This window comes from Sinocyclocheilus grahami, unplaced genomic scaffold (assembly GCF_001515645.1).
Source record: "Sinocyclocheilus grahami isolate Dianchi unplaced genomic scaffold, SAMN03320097.WGS_v1.1 scaffold101.1, whole genome shotgun sequence".
Classification (NCBI taxonomy): domain Eukaryota; kingdom Metazoa; phylum Chordata; class Actinopteri; order Cypriniformes; family Cyprinidae; genus Sinocyclocheilus; species Sinocyclocheilus grahami.
Window position 1 is genome coordinate 45850 of NW_015505280.1, and position 10961 is coordinate 56810.

A 10961-nucleotide genomic window follows, 5' to 3' on the forward strand; every position below is an offset into this window, starting at 1 on the left:
TATATATATATATATATTGGTTTAAACAGGGTTTTGCTCAAAATTTCTTGAGGAGAATGTCCACCAGGAGCACTATTCCTGGCTGTGGTGTGACCTTTGAAGTCGTCTCCAACATCCCAGGGGTAAGCATACAAAATCTGCTATTAAAACTGTTTTTTTTTTGTGTGTGTGTGTGTGTGTGTGTCTATATAATGCATGATATGAATAATAAATAATGCATGAGCTGAATCATATGGATTTTTCAGTGACCATTGAGAATATATAATACATTCACTTCAAATTCAGAAGTGTTGTTATTGGTAACCAAAACTATTCAAATTTGTTTTTATTGAAATAAAGCTGAAATAATATTTTTTTTAATCTAAATATTAGATGAAAAACGAAATGTTGCCTTGGCAACTAACTGAAATAAAATAAGCTTTAGCTAAAGTACTACATTACTAAAACTGAAATAAATTAAAGCTAAACATAGAAATAAAACAATTCTGTGTTTTTCTGTCAATATGGGGTGCTGTGTGTACATTGAGGGAAAAAAAATTACTTAAATGATTTTAGCAAATGGCTGCAATATAACAAAGAGTGAAAAATTTAAGGGGGTCTGAATACTTTCCGTACCCACTGTAAATATAATATATAAAACAAAACTAATAATAGTATTGTAAATAATACTAAAATAACACCAATTCAGAATAGAATTGTTAGCAGATTTCAAAACTGAAGCAAGTTGAAACGGTCATTTTTTCAATATTTGCTGATAATCCTAAAATATTAAATAATATAAATATTATTCGCTCTTATGTATCACTGCAGAACTCTCAGCAACACTTATAGGCAGTTTTAGTTGGCTATTACCCATAAGAAAGCTGCTCTGATAAAGTTGCACACCTGGTTTCTTGAGGTGCTTTGTTTACGAGCACCTGTCTCTCTTGGCTGTGTATGTCAGCAGGACAGCCAGAGCTCAGAGGACAGGGAGATGCTGGCCCGTGTAGCCGCCAGCACTGAGAACCCTAAATCCTCAGACAGTGAAGCTGCCATAGAGAAGTACCTGCGGAGCGTCCTGGCTGTGGAGAACATCCTCACACTGGACCGTCTGAGACAGGTCACTCAGCTAACTCCACTAATATTTTTTTATATCTGATAAGATCGCATTTTATCATCTCTTTCTAATGTTGTTTATTTGGGCATATAGCATAGTGAGCAGATGCTGACTTCCCAGTACTACCAAGTTTTCTCTTCCGAGTTCAGCTCAGCATGTTGTTTTCATCATGTAAATCAGTTTTTTATCATGTGCTGCAGGAGGTGGCAGTGAAGGAGCATTTGGCAGGTAAAGGCAAGGGCAGCAGACGCAGTCTCAGCTCTCCAAGTGTGCACCGGGTAAGCGCATCTGCAGCCTTAAAGTCATCTTAAAAAACAGAAATGTTAAGGAAACTCTGCATCATCGGAGCCTGGCACATTATGTATTCATACATAACCTTTTTCTCCTCTAGTTATCTGGAAGCAGACAGGATCTGTCACTAAACTCAGTGCTGGATGACAACAAGGTAAGAATCTAGGGAGAAAATAAGACATGGTCCACCACAGGAAATGAGTCCTTTTATGTAACCTCTAATATCCAATTTGCTAATGTAAGAATCGATGGGAGAGTCAGCAGGATATCTTTGCAACATCCTCTCAGTTCAGCAAAACACTGCCACGACCATCCAGACCTCCTACACCACCTACACAGAATCAGGACCCCGAGCAAGGTACGACATAACGGTCACTCTTAAAGTGACCGCTACTGAATGTTGACTGTTTTGTCTGCAATAGAATAATCTTCCTTTTCCGTTTCCAGCATGACCCATTCTTTATGTGACTGTCCTTCCAACCATCAACTCTGTGCTCTCTACTGTAAATTCTTTCTGCCTGAACTCTCATTTCTAACCTGGTTTATGAATTTAACAGGCACTTATCTAAATTACAGAGAAAATCCTTGTATCTTGATCAAAAGCACAATATTGCCAGTTCGGAGTTTGAACCTGCAACCTTTCAGTTACCACTGAACATCTCTCCCAGTCTTGTTCAACTTCAGCTTCTTTCACCTTGTCACTTTGTGATCTGTCAAAAAATGTCAGTGTGACATTTTTAATGTGACTGTGCCTTCATACACTCCTTTTATATAATTTCTACATCTGTCTCTGTTTCACCATCATTGTCGACTTTCTCCACACCTCTACCTGGCTGTTTGCCTCCTTCCCAACCCGCCCACAGGTTTTTCAGGGCTTGCTGCTGCTTATATCTCCCCAGTCAAGGCCCTGGTTCCTCAGATGCCCAAGCTGCTCAAGTCCCTGTTCCCTGTGCGGGATGACAAGAAAGATTTGAGACCCTCTCCACACTCCCAACAGGTCTGGTCACGTTTTCGACTTTTTAATTAGTAAACTGTGCCTTAAACCTTGCTTTGTCGGTCTCATGAAAACTGTCAAGAAATGTCCAGGTCATATTTAACCCTTAAACCTAAAAGGAAAAGTTATTTTAAAATTCTAGTAAATAAGAAAAATATATGCATAAGTAAAACCATAATGAACAAATAAAGCATTTTTGAGGCAAAGTGACTTCCATGGGGTTTCATGCATAAATGTAAAAAACTGATAGACAGGAGGATCAGTCATAAAAATAGCCGTTTTAGTGCCTGCAAAGCCTGTCAGAAATATGCTGCATTTAGATGAGTAAATCATATGTGGTAATCAAAAAGGGATGCAAATCCCCCTGACCGATTTAATTTGAGTCAATTTTAGATTCTAGCATAATGTCGTTCTGTCTTCATGCCTCCTCATTTCCATATAGACAGAAATTCCATATGCTACTATTACATTGCCCATATATCTGTGATACATTTCCTCATACAAGATGGATAAAGTAAGTCTTTAAATTAAGCCTTGTTGCCTGGTAGTGGATTTTTTTGTGAGAAAACAGGCTTTTTTGGTTTTCCATGATTAAAACAGTGTCCTCATTTTGTCAAAGTAAATCATGTCAGGGAAACCTGATTATAAGTTAGGCAGGAGTCCATAGATAAACTCCAGTGTTTAATTTCTCCAAGATTAATTATCAAGCCATACCCTTTCATCATATCTCCCAGCATGCTTTTGATGGAGGCATACAGGGAAAAAAAATATGACGGTGATATTTCATCGTGTTCATCACTCCTCCCCTGCACGCAGACTTTTGATCTGTCAGTATTTTAGATCAAACATAATCCAAAGACTCCCAACATAAAAAATGAACCAGTGACACTTAAATCAAGCTTTGTGCCGCCTCTCTGAAAACCATTACCGAAATCGTAAATACAAATTTAATACGTTCCATTCATCTCTCCAGCATATGCCACGAATAATGATGCAAACAGCTAACAACCCTGATGAAGGAAGAGTAAGAATAGAACCGGTAAGTAGATCTCCACTCTGATCTCATGCTCCATCTTTGGCAAAATTAAATAAATATGAATGATGAATTGGGTTACAGACTTGTATTTTGCAAAAGTATAGCCTAGGAAGATATTTTAAGAGCCCAGTCTTTCTCTCCTGCATGTGATGTAAATTGCATGCTATTAAATTTGTGGTTTTCCTAGCATGTGCTGTCTGTGTGAGAGTCAGATGATAGGTTGAGGTGTAGTTAAATGTTCCTTGTGGTTTTGGACGTGCTTCCCCGTAGGTTGCAGTAATGGGGAAGAGTCCTGCTTCAGACAGACACTCAGATGGGTGTCCTGATGCCCTGTCCTCTATGCATGATCTGCCCCTGAGCCCCATCAGCGAGGCCTCCAGTGGCTATTTTTCTACTAGTGTCTCCACTGCCACCCTTTCCGACGTCTCCATAGCTTGCGGGGACCCCACCCCTACTCCCAGTTCCCAAGCGGGTCCCGTAGCATCCAGGCAGAACAACGAAGACTGTCTACCGACCCCTGTTAATGCCTCTGTTGCTCCTGTAGAAGCTGGGCTAAGATCTGACAGGCCTAGAAAAGAGGAAGATACCCAGGCGGCCCACAGGAATGGTATCACCACTTCTCAGCAGGAAGCACAGCTAAATGCAACCCCTCCCCTGGTGTTGAGTACCTCCACAGACAGCCCTTTCTCCCTCCAGAAGGTCAAAGCCAATGAACTCAGGTCTTTCAGTAACATTCTCGGAGATGGAAAAGCAACCACAATGCAAGTGCAACAAACGAACAGCCTGGAAAAGCTAGAGATAACCTTTGAGGATGTGGAACCCGGGGAACTTGCTTGGCTCAAGGTGGGAGGGCGAGTCACTGTTGGATCCAGCAAGTCCGGCACAGTCCGCTACATCGGCCCAACACACTTCTCAGAAGGCATCTGGGTCGGGGTCGAGTTGGACACTCCCTCAGGTTAGTCAAGTCTTCCGTTATCCGACAAGTTTTCTGAGATGTTGACACCTTCTTGGTGAGCCGATTTACAGACCTTGTTCTTTTTGTATCCTTTGTCCACAAGGTAAGAATGATGGTTCTGTCGAGGGCCACCAGTACTTCCGATGCAACCCTTGTTACGGGGTGCTAGTCCGTCCAGATCGACTGACTCGACGGGAAGCTTCCAAAAGGCACACTGAAAATCGCCGCAGTGGGGAGTTCAGTCAGCAACTGAGGGGAGGAGCCGGCACTGCCATTCAGAAAGGAGAGAATCGCAAATCCTGGACCAGCTAATTGACAATGAGCTGAGCAGGACAGAACCTCCGCTTCAAACATCTGAATCTAACTGAGGAGGTCAACTCCGTCCATCACTGTGCTTGGGCTAATGGAGCATTCAGATACCCAACTTTGCAAGGAGGCGGTACAACATTCCCTTACGAGCCTCTCTGTCAGTTCCGGTGCTATGCTAATGTGTAGCATGTGGGAGTGCTATCAATTTTTAACATGCTACTTCAGTTGTGTTCCTTGAGATTTGTTTGCTTGTTTGGTAACTCAAGCAAGTCTCCTTGAGTCGACCGTAATGAATCTTCCGGGTCTTTGAGATAAATCCATCATTTTTGTTTGTGCCCTGGTTTTATCAAGAGTCCATTTTTGGACTTGATACTACAAATGATGCTTGATTTATCTTCTCTGCACAGTCAGTAAACGATTTTTAGTTTCCTGAATATGCCTTTTAAGTCGACCCATTTCTTGTTTGTCATCCCTCATTGCACCTTCGTAGCACTAGTTAGAATGTGGTAAATGGTATGGTAGACATGTAAGAGATTATCTCAGGGATCCGATCAGAGTCATTGGATATACCCAGTTGGGTTTTCAGCTGTAAGCCACTATCAAATCTGGCTTTTCATGGAGTGAAGGGGGTTGCATGTATTTTGCGATAAGTGCCGTCTTGAGCAGGTCAATGCAGGTTTCTGATGCAAGTTTCTTCATGTCGTGAAGTACTATTATTACTTTACCAGTGATTGGACGACTAAATCCACAAGATGGGATGTTTTATTTGGTTTGGTGTCATTGGAAGACTTGCTTATCAGTATTTTAGGAGGAAACGGCCTGCTTGGTGTGTATCCTTAATTGCATGTGGGGAATTTTTAGACTTGACTGAAATGGCACATTCAGGCTTAATTGACTGGCTTAATTAGGTTCTCTCTTAATGGTTTTGATGATTGGACTGGAAAAAAAGTATTTTAGAGTGGCTTATTTACAATCTGATGGGTTGGGGCACATTTTAGTAAGCAGCCTTTTATTTGGACTTGGGTTATTGAAACTACTTTAACCTCAAATAACTTTGTGCTGCAATTTAGTGACAATTTAAAGTAGCTCAGTTTGGTTGGTTTCTGAAGGACTGTCTTCCACAAGAAGGTCACCGTAAAAGCACATTCCAGTTTTGTGTATCGGACCAATTACTGGCAATACCTTCATCTTATTTATTCAAATGAAAAGATCTATAAGTGATTTCATTAAATGTTTTTTAACATATTGTATGGGCAAAGTGGTCACAATTATATAGTTTTTTTTAATAAGGAGCATGATTCCATGCAGATATGATACTTGTTCACATCATGATGGAGAGATTTAATTCCTTTTATATTCTATTCATGGAAATCATCATGTGATTTCTGAAGTCTAATACAATATCAAATTATTAAAATATATTTTAATGGTTGTAGTTATGTAAATTGAATTTATAAAGTGTAAAAATCCTATGAATGGAAAATTAATTTGCACATTTGATTTATAGTAGATAGCTTATGTGCCCAAAGGGTGCTTAGTTTTGTTGTAAATTAAGTAAACTAACCGATGATCCACTGTAAATCTGCTTTCACTGGATTTGGTGCTCAAAAGTCAAAAACATTTCGAAATTTCCGTCTGAGAAAAGATGCATTTCTCCACAGTTTTATGTTGCCTTTAATTTTTCCTGTTTTTGTTCAGTCAAAAAATTGGATTAACATCTTCCCATTTTTAAAAAAAAAATGTATCTTGATCTGTGCCTCGTTCATAATGAGAGAAAAAAACCGCACACATGGAGCAAGTCTTTTTTGCTGTGATTAGCAACAAAGGCTTCAGGTGATAGGATTTTAAGACCTGCTGGGTCACATTAGAACAGATTGATTGCCTTTAGAATGACAAGTCTCAGCTAAGTTTATTTTAATACATTTGTTGTAGCAATAACGTTAAAATTGCTGGTAGGGATTTGATAGTTAATTTGTTTGAACCTAATGTGTTACTAGAAAGGGGAAATGAACTTACAGAAGACTTTTTCAGTAAGCTGATCTCCATGGCCCAACATTTCAATCACAGATGCTTTTAACTAGATGTGTACTAGATGTTTATTTTGTTTTCAAGTGCAATTGACCATTTTTCTTCATCATTAATACGGTTGAATGCACCCTACATTCATTCTGTTCAACATCAGCAGGTCTTCAGTAGCAGAAATGACACCTTGATCTGTCATAAATGACATAGAGCCATATCTGAGCAACCACACAGTGGCCTTTTGAAGTCAAATACTAAATACAGGTGTGGAGACTCGTGCTTTCCTCCAGTTTGAAATCCTTCCCGTTAAGGGCATCAGGAGAAAGAGGTTTTGAAGGAAGCTTTGGGCCCTGCTGTTTACACAGATGTCAGACAAAGCTCTTGGCAGGAAGTTGCTGCTCTACTTCTGCAGTTTTTTTGGTTTTGTTTCTCCCTGACTTTTTTTTGAGCAGTTTCACTACTAGTCTGTGCCTCGTCCTGATGATTTTATGAAAGTTGTCCTGAATATGGAGCGTTTGAACCCAGAGTATACGTGTGTGTGTGTGTTTTGTATATACTGTAGTTGCATCTTGAGAGTTCAATCTGAGCACAAGGCTGGGTTTGAGTAATTTATCTGCAATTCTATGCTGATATCCAAAGAATAATCATGTATAATAATTCATTTATAATTTCTTTTATATTGACTGTACAATAATCTGGCTGTAAAGAAAAAAAATAAAAAGTGACCTGATTTACATATTTGTCTAATTACTATTTTTAATTACTATGTTCAAACTTTGACATTTTTTTTTTCTTTCAAACAAATTGACAGCCAATAATTTTTTTTCTTCTTCGCTGTATGGAAAAGAGCAGCTGCACACATTTATATCAAATGATTGTCTTCAAATAACAATCCTGTTACAATTTCAGAATTAGGACTATAATTCAGAATTTGCATAATTGTATAATTCCGGAGTGCTGTAAAAAAAAGTTGTACAATCAGCCAGTGTCTTTCAGCTTATTAAGTCTTTATTCTCTAGAAGGTACAGTTCTAAAATAAAAACACTTTTTTTTTTTTTTTGAAAATGAACAAAAAAAAGTGTCAAAACAAAACTTAAAAAAGTAACAAAGCATATGCGTTTTATACTACATATTAATTACAGAACAGTCTACTGTCCAAAAAAGGCACTAAATTCTGTAATAAGAGATACATGATTAGACTATTTCAAGTTAATACAACAGTGATATATTTTTCATTTTTTATACTCATAGAATATATTTATATATATATTTAATATATTCACATATTGAACGTGGACATTAAAAACACAGTCAAAGTGTTCCCTCATTCTTTCACGACAGATTTCTGTTCCAAACACATTCCGACACTAGCTTAATAAAGACTCCTGGGTAACTGACTGGGCACTAGTCCATCATCACATTGTGCCTCAATACTGTTTCTAAGAAAGCGTTTACTGAGGGACTCTGTTAATAAGATTGGACTGTCTGTATCTTATGATATAATGTACAAGACTACATGATTGCTGTGCAAGCTCATGAAACTTCACGCTCGGATTTGGGTTGGCAAATGAAAGTAAAATTGGCAGTTTGCAATGTTCATTTTCTCGCTATTATAGCATCTAATATTTTGACGGCGGTTTAATGAAAAGCTTTGAAATATAAAACCAAGACCGGGGCTAGTTGTCACATAGGGAAATTATCACAAGGATTTATATTTCAGTAATTACAAAAATAAAATTTAGATAAAAATTGACTTTAAACGGATGTAAAACTTATTATTCAGATTTGGAATTCAGTTGGAGCAAGCTGTAATTTTATACAAATAAAATTTCTGTTAGCCAAATCATTTATTTGATAGTTTTGCTTGATCTTAAAATTTTTACTTATATATGTATAAAAAGAAAAAAAAATAGGTTCAAAATTCAGGTTGGGGCAAGTTGTCACGTTTTATATAATTTCATTACAATTTCTATTAGCCAAAGCTAATAGAATTTGCTTGATATTTTTATTGATTACATTTTTAAAATATTGTCATATTGAAGCCAACAATCAATAATATATTTTAATTATATGTATTTGTAATAATACATATTTAATGTGATGTGTTTAATATTATTTTTAAGAGAGTATATATTTCTTAAATGGTGTTTTTCTCAAATCAGTTAATACACCGCATGCTCCCAATGTAACAAGCTCTGTTAGAGTCTGTAGTTTGACTCGTATACAGTAACAATTAACTTCCAGCAATAATCACACCCTGTCAAATATTCACTGAAGTAAATGTGTCAACTAGCCCCGGTCACCCTTATAAAGGTACAGATTGTATTTGATTTAATTGAGAACTCAAATAACATGTTTTAACTGACCGTTCAACCAAATTACAAGACATAACTAAAGAAACAATGTCTCATTTGATGGATTTATCTGCTTAGCAGAATTTACTAAAGCGAGAAATTTCATTTCCAATTAATAATCTCTCCTAACATACAATATTCTTTCGATGCATATTTTAGCAAATAGACTTGGTACATTTATGTTAAGCTTATGTAGATTTACGGAATAAATGTATCTAGGAATATTACCATAACGTTAACTTAAACAGCATCATCAACAGTTAATTTTCACATGAATGACACGTCGACAGATTTGACACATTCTGTCATTTAAGTGCTTAAAAATACTTGCATTAAGGCTGAAGCCCATGTTCAAAATTCACGTTCGGCTGCGACTGACTTTTTAAATACGAGCTTGTTTGTTAGCTAGTGGCGAACTCATCGACTGATATCTTACGCTCGGTGGGAACAAAGATGTGTTGACGAGTTGAAATGGTATTTCAGACATTCTGAGAGAACATTTGAAGCAGCTGATACTTTTCACAGGTTTGTCATCCGATAGCTATTTTGATACGTCTAAAAAAAAGCTTATTTGTGACTGCAATGATGTGCATTACACACAGAAAGCAGCTTCCTAAAAGACAAAGAGGAAAGACTGTAAAAGGTGGAAGAGGGCATGTGGTTAGTATCTCCTTTCCTTTTTTAAAACAAGCACCATATTTCAATTCTGAAGCACAAATAAAAATAACCTGAACTAGTCCATCGCTCTTATCTTCTTTCTTTGAAACAATACCTTATGAAACAAAAAAATATCTATATGTATGTTGGGGTAAAGAACCCAAAGCACCATAACCCTCGCCCTTAAAGTGACATTTTGTGAATATTCAACAAAAAACAAACAATCAATTACATGGATAATTATTAGAGTGGTTAAATCCACTTTAATTGCAGAAATAACGGTTATTAATCCCCATCAAAGGGACTTTAGATGTCATTACTTTCCAGAGAAACCCATATTTTGGACACGTGGGCAAACACCAACAGGTTTTTTGTATTGGAACGTCGTCACCCTGATTGTCAAGTGTTTTCCCGCTCGCTGAGACAGGAATTCCCAATGCTACAACATTTTCCAGCCGCGTGCTGCTGAAACGTTCGCACGGTTATTGGCTGAGTAGAACACTTTGAGGTTATATACGTTCAAATAAACGGCTGTTGTCTGATTGCTTTTAGAGAGGCCTGCAGAAGAGCCCGACTGAATTTCTAGTCTGCTAATGCTGAAATATAATGGCACAATCTTCACGAGTAGGCTTCAGTTTCCAGACTGCCTTCAACGCCTCCCTGCAGAGATGCACAGTTGTGTAGTGGCAGGAACATAAATAAGCTGCCGCAAGTAATTAAAAGTGCAATACATAATTGCTGAAGCCAGCAGGCCGGTCGGTTATGGTACTGCAAAAACAGTCCTATGCAACTTTTACGCTCACAACCAGGGTCCAGAATTAACATTTTGCCAATTTCATGACTACAAGTATTTCATACTGCTCATAAAACTGTACTTTGTTTTACTTAAACTATTCTTGTCACAGTGGCAACTAAATTTAGTGACAAAACGTGCAAATCGCAACAGATACCACTGATTAGCGACTGCCAGGAATGACGCTCTTAAAGGAACAGTTCACCCAAAAATGAAAAAATATAAACATATCTTAATGATGGATATGTTTCTTACAAACATGCAGCTTTTCGCTTCATAAGACATTAACTGATGGACTGGAGTCATGTGGGTTACTTGTGGATTATTGTGATGTTTTTATCAGCTGTTTGGACTCTCATTTTGACGGCACCCATTCACTGCAGAAGATCCACTGGTGAGCAAGTGATGTAATGCTATATTTCTCCAAATCTGTTCCGATGAAGAAACAAACTCA

At 37.7% G+C, this 10961-nt stretch overlaps 1 protein-coding gene across 1 annotated transcript in view; it reads left to right on the forward strand.

Moving 5' to 3' along the window:
• Positions 1–7427, forward strand: part of LOC107588271 (kinesin-like protein KIF13B) — a 26982-nt gene extending 19555 nt beyond the window's left edge. Inside the window, exons 30-38 of the mRNA XM_016276302.1 lie at positions 30–122; positions 944–1099; positions 1297–1374; positions 1488–1541; positions 1625–1745; positions 2251–2384; positions 3355–3420; positions 3688–4372; positions 4476–7427. Coding sequence (XP_016131788.1) covers positions 30–122; positions 944–1099; positions 1297–1374; positions 1488–1541; positions 1625–1745; positions 2251–2384; positions 3355–3420; positions 3688–4372; positions 4476–4684 — 1596 coding nt within the window. The 3' untranslated portion in view covers positions 4685–7427. The remainder of the gene's footprint in view (positions 1–29; positions 123–943; positions 1100–1296; positions 1375–1487; positions 1542–1624; positions 1746–2250; positions 2385–3354; positions 3421–3687; positions 4373–4475) is intronic.
• Positions 7428–10961: the final 3534 nt, after the last annotated feature.